The 13662-nt window shown below is 57.6% G+C and overlaps 1 protein-coding gene across 1 annotated transcript in view; it reads left to right on the plus strand.

Moving 5' to 3' along the window:
* The window catches only part of SPSB1 (splA/ryanodine receptor domain and SOCS box containing 1), a 63539-nt gene extending 49883 nt beyond the window's left edge, over positions 1–13656 (plus strand). The window contains exons 2-3 of the mRNA XM_081817462.1: positions 3560–4402; positions 13441–13656. Coding sequence (XP_081673588.1) covers positions 3709–4402; positions 13441–13568 — 822 coding nt within the window. The 5' untranslated portion in view covers positions 3560–3708 and the 3' untranslated portion in view covers positions 13569–13656. The remainder of the gene's footprint in view (positions 1–3559; positions 4403–13440) is intronic.
* Positions 13657–13662: the final 6 nt, after the last annotated feature.

The raw sequence follows: 13662 nt of genomic DNA on the forward strand, positions 1-13662 counted from the left end.
GAGAGTGGCTCTAGGGTTGCTGTGGTGGTTGACCACGTGGGGATGACTCTGAAGGCAGGGTGGCCCAGAAGCAGCAGAGTGGGTGGGCCACGGCCCTGGCCAGGCTCTGGGGTGCCCTTGCGCGGGAGCTTCCCGCAGGGCTGCACACACTCTTACCTGTCTCCCTTCCTCCCAGGGACTCCCGCTGCTCAAGGTCATGTGGTCCAGGGGCCAGAAGGGACCTTCCCCCTTGGATGGTTCCCTGGGTCTCAGGCCCAGGAAGGTGGGAGCTTAGCACAAGGGCCCTGTAAATGGATTTGCCTAGGGGCGGTGGAGTGGGGAGAGCCTGTGGAATGGACCTGAACGGACAGCCGAGGTGCCACTGTGAGGTTATGTGTCTTTTCTGATGGCTCGCTCTGAGGCTGGACTGACCTTGCAGCTGCCAGATCCCTTCCCACATCCATCCTCCGCCTGCCCACTGCAGCACTTTGTCGTCAGCGGAGATGATGTGCGGGTCCCCTGGTCTAGCTCAGGGGTTGGCCGGCGAGGGAGCAGCCTATTCTTTTTTTTTTTTTTAAAGATTTTATTTATTTATTTGAGAGAGAGAATGAGAGAGAGAGAGAGCACATGAGAGGGGGGAGGGTCAGAGGGAGAAGCAGACTCCCCGCCGAGCAGGGAGCCCGATGCGGGATTCGATCCCGGGACTCCAGGATCATGACCTGAGCCGAAGGCAGTCGCTTAACCGACTGAGCCACCCAGGCGCCCGGAGCAGCCTATTCTTATAAATAAAGTTTTATTGGAACTCAGCCATGCTCGCTGATTCATGCGCAGGCTGTGGCTACTTTCACACCGTAGGGCAGGGTTGAGTAGTTGCGCAGAGGCTGCCTGGCCGAAGCCTGAGACATTTACCGTCTCGCGCCGGACACGAGACGCTTGCGGATCCCTGGTCTAGCTGAGGGGTTCTGTGTGTACAGGCCTCGGCTCAGGGGCCTGAGAGCTCCCTCCCTGTCTCCCTTTCTCGCCCCCATCGCCATTTCCCTCCCTCTCTCCCTTTCTCGCCCCATCGCCATTTCCCCGCTCCACCCTTGACTTGTCCGGGCTCTCCCCACCTTCCCTGTTCTTCTCCATTCCCACCCCTTTCTCTCCAAGTCGATAAACTAATGTGTTGGAAGGGCTTCTCCCCATCACCTCCCTCTCGCACATGTCCTGCCCGCCCAGTGTCGCCCCGACCCCTGGCCTCCTCCACACTCCTCACCTCTGCCCAGGGTAGGGGTGCGATCTCCCGTGCCCAGATGCTGGGATAGAGCCCACAGAAGGGCAAGGGCCTCTCTGTTCCAGAAAGCAGTAAAATGAGCTGTCTTAGGAAGTCAGCTCCCTCCTCATCCTCCGGAGAGCTCCCCACAGGGTCCTGCACAGAGAGGTCGCTGGGTACCAGCCAGAGTGAGGTGTCCAGGCAGAGATGGATATGGGTGCTTCTGACTTTGAGAACTGCCCCTGACCAGCTCAAGAGGATACTCGAATGGAGTCTGGGGAGGCATGGAAGAGAGAAGTCAGGGAAGGCTGCAGCCAGGCGGCCCCCAGTCTCTGTAGTTACGAGGACCACATTTGTACCCCGAAACCCCAGCTCTCTCCACCCCCACAGAGCCTGGCAAGCAGGTGCCAGAGCCACGGGGTGCCCCCTCAACAGAGCCACAGGCAAGTCCTGGAGGTTTTGATGGCTCTCAGGAGTCAATGGGCCTGAAGGCTTGAAATTGGGATTGTCCTGGGGGATCCAGGACGTAAGGTCATGATATCCACAGAACTTTCCAGAACCAGGGTGGCCCTCTAGCTGCAGAGGGACATCTCTGCACTATGCCAGCTTTGCATACATTTAACACAAGGGGTCCTAAACTGTCTCTGAAGAAATGACCATGCCTCAGGGAGCGAGCGAGCCTTCCATTCCACAGCAGAAAGGGGAAGATGAGAAGCTTGATGTGCTCAATGAAGTTGGGGGGGGGGGTCCGTTCAACTGTTCCCACACAAGGACATTTATTCTGCCGAGAGCCAACCTCCTAGAGGCCTGGCCGCCCTGGAGATGTGGTCCCAGCGGAGGGAGGCAGCTCGGGGTTGGCTAAGAAGACCGACACCCAGAGACAGCAAGCCCATTACTGATCCCTCCCTCCTCCTGGCCCCGCTGGCCCCCCCTCCCAGATTCCCCTGCACAGCTCTCCCTACCCTCCCAGCAGGTACTCTCTCCCTGCCACCTGCAGAGGGGAGTCCCGCAGCACCCCCACAGCAGGCTCCTTTGGACTCTCTTCATCCCAGGCACCGCAGTGCTCCTTGGAACCAGGGACCCACGTGATGCTTTTCCCAGCAGCCAGGCACCCATGGCTTCTCGCCCAGGCTCCTCCGTGTGCTGATTCAGGGACATTTACTTAGCCAGGAGCCTGCCTTCTCTCTTGTCTGGTCGGTCCCAGGAGCCTGTCCCCCAAACCAGGCAGCCAAGAGTCCCTTCCACAGGCCAAGGAGGTTTGTGATGGCAGAAAGCTTTTCTTCAGTGAGGCTCAGGAAACCCAAATGGCATGTTCTTTTCCTTTATCCAAGGCCGGACACTGAGGACGGGAATGGCGGGGGTGGTCAGTCAGCCCTACATTTCGGACCCTCGTCCTTGGCACTACCAATGGAGACACTGGGATACATGCAGTGAGATCTCCCCTCCAAACCATGGCCCTGACCTTTGAGGAGCCAAGTGATGGTGAAGTCAGAGTGGGAACAAGGGCTCTTGGAGTCAGATTTCTTCCCCAGATGGGCCATTGGGACCTGAGGGGCCAAATGTTGGCTGCTGGTTGAGGGGTGTGGGTAGGGAAAAGTGTCAGTCCTTTAAGTGTTGGTCCAGAACTACTCGAGGGTGGGGGGTCAGAGCCTCTGTTCCCACCTGACCAGGGGCCATGAGAAGAGTGTCACTGGTGGCCCTGGCCCAGGAGGGACATAGGACTTGCTGGAGAGGTCGCTGCAGCCTTGGGGACCAGCAAGCCAGGAGACCCCTAGGGCCTTCCAGCTGAGTGCACATGCAGACCCCCAAGTGAGCTTTCCACCTGCACCGGAGTCCCCTTCCCTAGCATGAACCCCCAGAAGCAGCTGTGCTAGAAAAGAAGAGGGGCAGGGAAATGGGGTCTGGCCGCTTCTGCTGCCTCTCACGGCTTCACTTTCCCCCCAGACCACAGGCAAGGGGAATAAGCTTCCCCTTGCTTTGACCAAGGAGGATACCCACTGCCTCAGGGCTGATTCAGGATCCAGGCCAACTTGGCCTTCTGCCCTGAGAAGCCGTGGTTAGGTATTTGGTGAGTGTCGTGCCCCCGACACCATCGAGCGTGATGCCCGGCCCCCAAGCCCACCTCTCCGTGCCGACTCCTTCCTAACAGTGTCGCCTCGGGGACGGAGCCACGGCTGCGGCCTGCCCCGCATCGGGTGTGCCGGGAGCCCAGAAGCCGGGTTGCTGGGACCTGTCCGCGCGGGCAGCCTCGTACTCCTAACTGCCGTGTTCCCCTTCTTCCTGCACCCCCTGCTCACCCGGCCTCCTGTTTCTCTTTCCATCCATCAGGCAACACTGAGGGCCCCACAGTCTCCAGAGGCCGCCGACCAACCTTCCTTGGGACTTCTGTCTGGGCCTCATCGCAAAACTGGACGGGAGGCCCCACGATTGATGAGTTTGCCCTGGGAGTCAGTGCGAAGGTGAAACCAAAGGTGAACATGGGTCAGAAGGTCACCGGAGGGATCAAGACTGTGGACATGAGGGACCCCACATACCGGCCCCTGAAGCAGGAGCTCCAGGGCCTGGACTACTGCAAGCCCACCCGCCTGGACCTGCTGCTAGACATGCCCCCCGTGTCCTACGATGTCCAGCTGCTCCACTCCTGGAACAACAATGACCGATCGCTCAATGTCTTTGTGAAGGAAGACGACAAGCTGATCTTTCACCGGCATCCGGTGGCCCAGAGCACGGACGCCATCAGGGGCAAAGTCGGGTACACGCGCGGGCTGCACGTATGGCAGATCACGTGGGCCATGAGGCAGCGGGGCACCCACGCTGTGGTGGGGGTGGCGACAGCAGACGCCCCCCTGCACTCCGTCGGGTACACGACCCTCGTGGGGAATAACCACGAGTCTTGGGGCTGGGACTTGGGGCGCAACCGGCTCTACCACGATGGCAAAAACCAACCAAGCAAAACATACCCGGCCTTTTTGGAGCCGGATGAGACATTTATTGTCCCTGACTCGTTCCTCGTGGCCCTGGACATGGATGATGGGACTCTGAGCTTCATTGTGGATGGACAGTACATGGGAGTGGCTTTTCGAGGACTCAAGGGCAAAAAACTGTATCCTGTAGTGAGCGCTGTCTGGGGCCACTGTGAGATCCGCATGCGCTACTTGAATGGACTCGACCGTAAGTGTCCTATGTTCTGTCCAGTGTGACAGGGTTCCTGGACTCCCTGTGGCCCCGGGGTCCTGGCTGCGCCTGACCAAAAATTTATAGCCATTGGAACTAAAATGTCTTTAAGTAGATATCCCAGCATATTCAGATCCTCAGAGGCTATTCTTGCCTGCCTCTGCTTAAATGAAGAATTCTAGCTGGAGTCTGCCAGATTACCTGCCAGCACCCGATGGATGGATGAATGAGTGGGTGGATAGATGAATAAATGAGTGGATGGTTGGATGGATGGATGGATGAGCGGATGGATGGATGGATGGATGGATGGATGGATGGATGGATGGATGAGTGCATGGATGGATGGATGAGTGGAGGGATGGATGGATGGATGGATGAGTAGGTGGATGGATGGATGGTTGGATGAGTAGATGGATGGATGATGAATGGATGGATGGATGAGTGAATGATGGATGGATGGATGGATGGATGAGTGGATGGATGAGTGGATGAATGGACATGTGGGTAGATGGATGGATGCATGGTTAGCTGCTCTTTGTTTCTGGTTGACCTGCCTCCAGTTTTGATCTGCAGTTGACCAAATTCTAGCACAGTAGCCAGCATATTATTGAGTTGGGGTTTGCAGTCTTGGGGTTATGGGGACCTCTTACATAAATGAAAGCCAGTGGCCTCTCTTATTCGTTAGACGGGCTTAGGGTCTCTCTCTTCTGGTGCTGGAATCTTCTGAGTTGGTTCCTTTAGACCATGGTCCCCTGGGAGGGGCCTGTTCAGTCATGATGTCAAGAGGCCTTTGGAGAAGAGCATGTGGATTAGAAACAGGCTGAATCAGCAGTGATTTCCACCAGTCCTTTGGAAAAGGGAGTGGCCTTTCTCAGACCACATGGGAAAATAGCCCACATGTGGCACACCGTCTTAGTTTAGGAGGTGGAGGCCTCTGTGGCTTTGTGGCTGGTACCCCATGGTGGCAAGAGGTCCCAGGGTTCCGGAACTATCCATCCCTGTACTTGGCCCTTGCTCTTTCATAGGTCCTTTCTACCATCTGCAGACCCCACCTTGGAAAGGGGGTGGGGCAGAAAGCTTTGCCCACCCACATGTTGACTGTCCCTACAGGGCAGGTTTGGCCTGGCACCTGGTAGGCCAGGTGAGCAGTCAGGGCAGCCCCTGCCGGGGTCAGAAGCACAGACGCTTACTTTGGTCTTGCAGCCTCCAAACCTTCAGCTTCTCCCATGCCTCGTCCCTACTTCAGCCTTGGAAAATACCAGAGAAAGTATCTAGGGACATAAGTCAGAGGGAACTCTTAAACACTTCTCTTTGGAAGCCTCCACCACCCCGCTTTCCCTTGCTCCTTGCCTCTGGCTTTGGCCTGGTGATGACAATGATCTCATCTCTGCAGCCTAGTACCCCTAGGTCATGGGGCTCCCGGCAGGGGCGGCCATGTGTGCAGCCAGCAGGTACCTCCCCAAGGAAGTAACCTCAGATCTCATCTAAGGAACCAGCAGAGCAAGTTCTGTGAGTCTGTCTCCCCAGGTGATGGTAATAGAAAGTCCACAGCCAAATCTGCCCTAGGCTGGGAGGGCAGGGATTGGGAGAACCAGGCACATCCTGCCCAGGACCTTGGATCTCAGGAGCCCTGGCCCTGCAGAGGAGTGACCATGGCCCTAGTTAGTTTAATGCCCATTCCGTGGAGAGGAATGAATTGCTGGTCTCCCTGTGTTGTTGCCAGTCACTGAGACTGCTGGTCTCCACGAGCAGCGCAGCCTTCATCCCCTCCAGGAACAGGTGCTTCAGCACTCACTGTTCACATAGCCAACTGTAATACAGAACACAGACCCCCAAGGGGCCCAGAGGGGACACTAGTCTGTTCACTGTGGCAAGTCAGGGCACACTCAAGCAGAATTATTCCTCTGCCGAGTCAGGGCAAGGCTCGGCAAAGGTTCTGCCAGAACAGTCCTGGAGGCCCAGACGGGCGTCTTGTAAATAGATAGATGCCCTGTCATCAGCTCTGCATTAGATGGGACATTGGATGCTTTTGTAATTTTTCTTGTCAGGGGAAATGGAAAGGGATTAAGGGGAGTGGGAACGGGCATGGGAATATGTTGTTGAGAGTTGCGTCTCTGAGCTGGGTCTTGGGTGGAGACTCCAAGTGTCAGTTGGCTTGAGACCACCTTGGATTCTCTTGATTAATGATGAGGACCCCTCCCTCCCCAGAAATGTCATGCTATAACCCAAGCCGAGTCTGCCTCCCCGCTGGGCAGCAAAGACAATCGCTGGGATGCAGCAAGGAAAGGATTTATTGGAGAGGTAGTCAGACAAGGAGACAGGAGGGCAAGCCTCAAATCCACCTCCCTGAAGGGAGAGCCGGGGAAATTTAAAGGCAAAAGGAAAAGGTCTGGGTAAAAAGTTGAACTGGTCGTCTGCCGCTGCGATCAGTCCCATGAACTCTTTGGTTACTGGTTTCGATACCAGGCAATACCAGGGTTCACTCCCCTGCCTCCTCGACTTCTCCAGTCCCGGTCAGACCTAAATGGGCCCCGTTCTGCGCGGCCAGTTGACTTTGGGGGATCCAGATGGGAAAACCCATGAGGGTGACGCAGCATCCCCAGCCCGATGCACATGTGGAGAGTGGGATAAACACCAGCCTCAACCTGCTTACCCATGCCTCGGTTTGGAACTGAGAGAGCATCTCATGCCCTAGAAGGATCACTCTGGCTGCTGCATAGAAATGAATGGTGGGGGCAAGAGTGGCCGCTGGGAGGCCAGGGAGGAGCCATGGTGGTTGTCCAGGGGAGAGGTGACCTGACCCGGGCTTGGGCCAGGGTGGGGGGCTTAAGTTTGAGATGCTCACTCCACACATCTAGGTGGCTCTGCAGATCTGGAGACAAGATCAGTGGGGTAGTCACCAATGGCTGAGCCCCCTGGATGAGATCACCTAGGGAGTGAGAGGACAGGGCTGAGGCGGAGCGCTGGGGCGCATCCATGTTTCGGGGTCAGGTGGATGAAGGGGAGAAAAGTAGAGTGGTCGTGGGGCTTATGGGGAGAGTAACGGCCTGGACAACAAATGAAGAGAGGACTTCCAGAAAGACAAGGCGATGCCAGGTCAAGAACGGTGATGGTTGAGAATTGTCCATCAGCTTTGGCAACAAGGCCATCACTGGTGACCTTGACAGAGTCGTCAGGGTCAGGTGGGGTCAGAAGCCTGACAGAGCAGTGGGTTTACAGAGGAACAGGAAGGGTGGTGTGTTCGATTCCTGGGGCCGCTGGAACAGATAACCACCAGCTGGGTGCTTAAGACAACAGAATGCATTCTGTCACCGTTCCGGAGCCCAGTTGTCCAAAATCGGGGTGTCAGCAGGGTTGGTTCCTTCTGAGGGCTCTGAGGCGAATCCTCCCCAGGCCTCTCTCCTGGCTCCTGCTGGTCGCTGGCAGTCCTCGCTCGTGGACGTGTTACCCCGTCTCTGCGTCCATTCCTACATGGCCTTCTGTGTCTGTCCTCATCTTACTGGGACACTAGCCATTGGCCCAGCCTACTCCAGCATGACCTCATCTTAAGATGCAAATTACATCTGCAAAGATGCTATTTCCAAGAGGGCCACGTTCTGAGGATCCAGGCGGTTCTGAATTTAGGAGGGGGGACACTCTCCCCCCCATTATACATGTGGAGACAGTGACTCTAGACCATTCCTACGGGACCCCCATGCCACCCCCTGAGGGGAAAGTGAGACAGCAGTCAGATGGGGTACCCATTGGGTGAGGTCGAAGGGCGCCTAAGTCTTCTGCCCAGGAGGGTTTGCCTTGCCTTCCAAGGTAGCTGAGGAAGGGGGAATGTCATGGCGAGACCAGGTCTGTGGTCCACCGAGGGGGCAGAGTGTGACAGGCAGAAAGTCTGGCCAGGGCTGGCTAGAGACATCTCGGGGTCACAGCCTTGGAGGCAATCTGACCTGTTAGCCCTCCAAGGGCTATCTGGGAAGTCGTCTATGCCCTCCTTCCCCAGCCCAGCCCAGCCCAGCCACCAGGTCCTGACCTCAGCAGGGAACAGTGGTTTACAGAGCTGGTCAGCCAGAGTTGCTAAGCGGGGCCTCCCTGAGTGCTGTTGTACTCCCTGCCCCCTTCCCCTGTGCGCCGGGCAGACCCTCCCAGCAGAGTCCCTGCCCCCTTCCCCTGTGCACCGGGCAGACCCTCCCAGCAGAGTCCCTGCCCCCTTCCCCTGTGCCCCGGGCAGACCCTCCCAGCAGAGTCCCTGTCCCCGTCCCCTGTGCGCCAGCAGACCCTCCCAGCAGAGTCCCCTGCCCCCTTCCCCTGTGCGCTGGGCAGACCCTCCCAGCAGAGTCCCTGCCCCCTCCCCCTGTGTGCCGGGCAGACCCTCCCAGCAGAGTCCCTGTCCCCGTGCAGGGGCCAGGGCAAAGGCAGAGAGTGATCAGTGTGTCCCTGTGTGACCTCCCCCACCCTCCAGCCAGCTCTGACCAAAGCCACTTGCTCTGACTCCTCAGGCCTTGAGACCTTCTGGGGCTGAAGCCACAGCTAAGAGGGACTATGGTGTCACCTTCCTCTTTCCCGGGGTGAAGGGGTGGAGATGGCCATTGTAGGGGGGAGACAGGGCCCAGCGTGGCCCCCAGGCCTGCCCACTCCCTGGACATGCAGAAGGAAAAGACCTACTTGCAAGCTGCAGACTGGCCGTCACCCAAGGGAGAGTCCCTGCCCATGGGTCCTCCCTTCCCCCACCGCTTGTGACCGCATCTCCCACTAAGGAAGGCTTTTGTCTGCATTCCTCCGTTTTCAAATTCTCCCTTTTACGGCTCCCAGAGAAGTTTGGTGAGGTTTTTTTGTGATTGTGGGTTTGGAGAGGGCTCAGCTCTTTTCCTCAAGAGGCTTTTGACTTGGTGACCTCCTCCTGGTGTCCTCCTGGCCTCCCTAGATGCCCTCCCAGGGCACCTCACCCGACGGTGGCTCCTACCTGCACCCGCATTCCAGCTGGGCTCCAGGGAAGTGCCTAGTCAGGGGCAGTAATCTCCCCAACCTGCAAGGACTTCTTTCTGGGGGAGAGAGGCCACTTAGGAGGGAAGGGGTCATTCTGGGCCCCTTTTCCCCCAAAAGTCTGGTCATATGAGGACAACAGGCTCTCGGAGTCGGGGGAACAGGGAACCAGAGTTGCGTCGTCACCCAGCCGGGTGTCAGGCATCCTTCCCTGGTTGCCAAGAACAAGGGGTCGGTGTTTTGTTTTGCTTCTTTTTTGTAAAAACCGCTTACTGTCAAGGGGAAACGCACACATATCCTGATGGTCCTCCAAGATGGCCATCCTCCACCCATGACTTTCTAGAATCCATTTCACGGAGCATTTTCACTGTAAGCTACGTGCAGGAGTAAGCATGCAGTCAGTCAGTCTCAGGACCGGTGCAGACGATGGGTGAGAATGAGAACGTGGCTGGGTCAGGGGCAGTTCCTGACGTGAGCCATCTGTCCTTGACCTCACAGACCCAAGTTCATTCCGTGACAGCACAGCAGCAGGCTGTGAAGGCGTGAGTTGGGTTGTAGTCTCTCTGAGAAGTGCGGGACAGCCACAGGCTGGCGTGCTGGGCTGTGCATGGTCAGGACACCAGGTAATCATTCCTCCTAGACATGTGGAAGTGAGTGCAGAGACCCATCCGGTTCTGCAACCTTTGGCTCCCATAAATAGCACCTGATTCACTTCCCAATTTCTGTGCTGTACTCAGTGCCCCCCCCCCACCCCGCCATTCATATAAACTATGTAAAGTTTAGGACGAGCATCTCAGCTTCCTGGAGGTGGGCCCAGCGGCCGAGGCCCCTTGCACAGGTCATCAAAGAAACTTTGGCCTTCCCTGTTTGGGAACTTCTTTGGTGGAACTTCAGGGGGTACTTGGCTTTGTGGATGGAGCTGGATACAGAGCCTGCAGGCCCCCGGCAAAAGCGTTGAGGTGGGGAAGGCCTTCTCGGGTTCCGTTAGTGACCAGCTGAAATCAGGACAGACATTTTCCGTGGCCTGGTGCCCACATCCGGTTGCACTCCTGGTCTCTGCCCGGCCTTTGGAAAGCAGTCAGACCATGACCCTGTGCATCATCGTTTGTTCCCTACAAGAGCCAGGAAGGAGGGGGATGATCTGTGCATGTATTTGTGGCCCCCAAGAACAGACCCATCCCTGGGCTGCTTGCATGACTGGCCGTATTTTCAGCTCAGGGTGCATCCCTGCATCTGCTGTAGCTGCTTCTTCTGCAACTCATCCCGGCAGATCTGGGATGTCTGAAGGACGCATCCCTTCTGGGTTCACAACCGCTCCCTAACTGGATTATTCAGTGTGGTCCAAAGATGGTCAGGCAGAGGGAGCTCCCATGTTGGCGGAGAGAGAGCCAGACTATTGGCTGGACCTGGGTGTGTATCCACATTCTAGCCCTGGCTCTCCCCTCTTCAAGCCATTTCCCCATCTATAGATTGGGCAGGGGTGGGGACCACAGTGCCCGCCAGGAACCAAGCTGCTGCTCGTGCTGCGATGTTAATTTCAGGTCAGCTGTCACCAAAAATAAGGGAGCTGGAGCGGGGGCTGTGCAGGGTTCTGCCATTTAGAAACATTTCTTAGTGAGGGTCCCCATGGGATGCCTGAGAAACCATTAAGCTAAGAGGCTCTGATGGGAACTCCCTCTCAACCCTCCTTCCGCAGCCCTGCACGGCACTCTGGCCACATTCAATGGCTCTTGATACTTTCTCAAGTGTCCCCAGCCAGCAGGGGAAGCCCCTCTGCCTCCCCATGGGGGCCGAGCCACATTCTGGAGGGAGAAGGGGCTGGCCCGATGTGGCAGATGGAGAGAGCTCCTGAGTGGGGGAGAGGAAGGGCCGCCGAATTCCCCCACTCGATCCACTGAAGGGCCACTCAGCGTGTCCAGGCCAAGAGCCACTGGGAGGCATTTCTGGCCTTCGGGATCTCAGCGGGAGGAGACTGAAGCATCTGCTCCGGATTCCTCATCTTCCAGATGGGGAAACTGAGGCCTAGGCAGCGGGAGGGGTCTGCTCGAGGTCAGGCTGCTGGGCAGGGTGGAAATGAGGAGCCAGATGTGGGGCCGCACACACAGGATGCCTTACGATGAGGGAGACCCAAGGTTCTGTGGGCTCGCAGGCGGGAGAAGCCCGTCCCTGCTCACCAGGAGTCTGGAATGCTTGGACCCCAAAGGGCGGAAGATCATTTAGCTCATCCTCCTGCCTCTAGGCAGGGCTCCCCTTAATCATCCTGTGCTGTCCAGGAACGGCCCCGTTTCAAAGCTTTTCATGAAAAACATTGACCAATTCGGTTCCCTTTCCCGTCTCGCTGTGGCTAACAGCCCGTGGGAGATGAAGAGCAGTTGCTCGCCTTCTTTTAAAGCCAGGAATTTAGTCAGTGTGTTACCAAGCCTGAGATTTATTCTTTTCATAACAGCTCGGTTGAGATGTAATTCACAGGCTGTTCTAGTCCCGCATTTAAAGCGCATGACAGCCTTGCCACCATCAATACGATCAGCTTTAGAACACCTTCATGCCCCCCAAAAACCTGTACTCATCAGCAGTCTCTCCCTATTCCCCCCACGCCTCCAGCTGTAGCATTTGCTCATCGATAGTTCAGTTTTTTAAATATTATTTTTAAAATTTGGAGACACACGTTGATCCACTTCTCACGGGGGGCATGGGGTCTTGAGGGAAATGCTGGGGTTTTTTTTTTTTCTCAGTTTTTTGGTCACAGGGCAGTCTCAGTGTCAAGGGGAGACCCTGGCCGAAGCCACAGACGTGCTCCCTTCAGCTCTTTCCAGATCCGCGACGCCGTGGGTCGGCCCTGAGCAGCTCCAGGCGTGCTCCCCTGCACCTTGCTTCTGGGAAGAGAGCCAGGAAGAGTCAAGTGCAGGGAGGCAGGGAGAGCGGGGCCCACTCTGCCCCCCGCGGCCTCCAGGGCCTGGGAGGGAGTGACTTTCACACTCCGTCTGGAGCAGGGTTTGTCTGGAGCAGAGTTTATCTGAGACTCGGGCTGCATGGAGCATCCCTTGGGGGAAGACAGGTGTCCCAGGCCATCTGGGGACATAAGGACCGAAGTGCTCATGCAGGCTGCAGCTGGAAGTCCCTCTCAAATACAGGTGCCCAAGGCAGCACCACCGTGAGCCCTGGCCTCAGTTTCCCTGGCTGTGAGATGCTCTGGCGGTGCCCGGGGCAGCCTCGAGGGTCCCGGCTGCGGCGGCTGGGCTCACATGTCCACTTCCCCTTGCCTGGGCCCCTCGGCTTCACTCCGTCAGGTGGGAAGAAGTGCGAGGACCTAGGGCTTCTATAGACACTCCCCCTTCAGGCCGTGGGGCGGCTGGGCCTGCCTCCTGTAGAGTGTGTCTCTGGACCGGCATTTCTTCCATCTTCCTTGGCAGCACGGTTTGGTGGCTAAGGATGTGGTTGCTGAGCCCGGGCTGCCTGGATTCGGACCCCAGCGTGTAACCTTGACGCATCAGGCCCCCTCGGCCTCAGTGCCCTCACCAGTGAGGTGGGGACTGCTGCAGCACCCACGAGCACTGGGCTAACGTGGATTCCCTTCCCGAATGCCTGCGCGGGGTCTGGAGCTCTGGCCTGTGCTGGGACGGGCTGTCTTCCATGCACCCGGTCGGACACGCCATGAAGGCTTGTCCGGGGGGGTAAGAGGAGCGACGGCCTGGGTTCAGATCCAGCTCCTCCTACCAGCGCTGTGACCCTGGGCAAGGTATTTGGACTCGCTATCCCTCAGTGTCCTCATCTGTAAAATGGGGATGATAATGCGGATGCCTCCCCGGGAAGGGTAAGTCCCCGAGAACAAACCGTAGTAAACCGTCCACTGAGCTGGAGTCTCCAGAGGCCTCACAAAGGCGCCCGGCCCAGAACAGGTTCTCCGTGTTAGCGACGAACAGCTGGTTTAAAATGTGAAGCTGGCTCGTTACTAATCGTCTACCGACGCTCGTTCCGCTACGGTGGCTGTCCTTGTTAGCGCTGTTCGTCCCAGAGCCTTCCAGAGCTGTGCTAACGTGTCCTCGCTCTCTCCCCCGCGCCCCCAGCCGAGCCCCTGCCGCTCATGGATCTCTGCCGCCGCTCGGTGCGCCTGGCCCTGGGCAAGGAGCGTCTGGGGGACATCCACATACTGCCGCTGCCGGCCTCCCTCAAGGCCTACCTCCTGTACCAATGACGCTGCACTCCTGCATCTCCAGCACGCCGGCCACCTGGTGCTGCTGCACCCTGCGCCTTGGACCGGGATCCGGCCCCCGGGAGGGAGTGCCTGC

This window comes from Leptonychotes weddellii, chromosome 4 (genome assembly GCF_054177405.1).
Source record: "Leptonychotes weddellii isolate Sample4059 chromosome 4, ASM5417740v2, whole genome shotgun sequence".
NCBI lineage: Eukaryota > Metazoa > Chordata > Mammalia > Carnivora > Phocidae > Leptonychotes > Leptonychotes weddellii.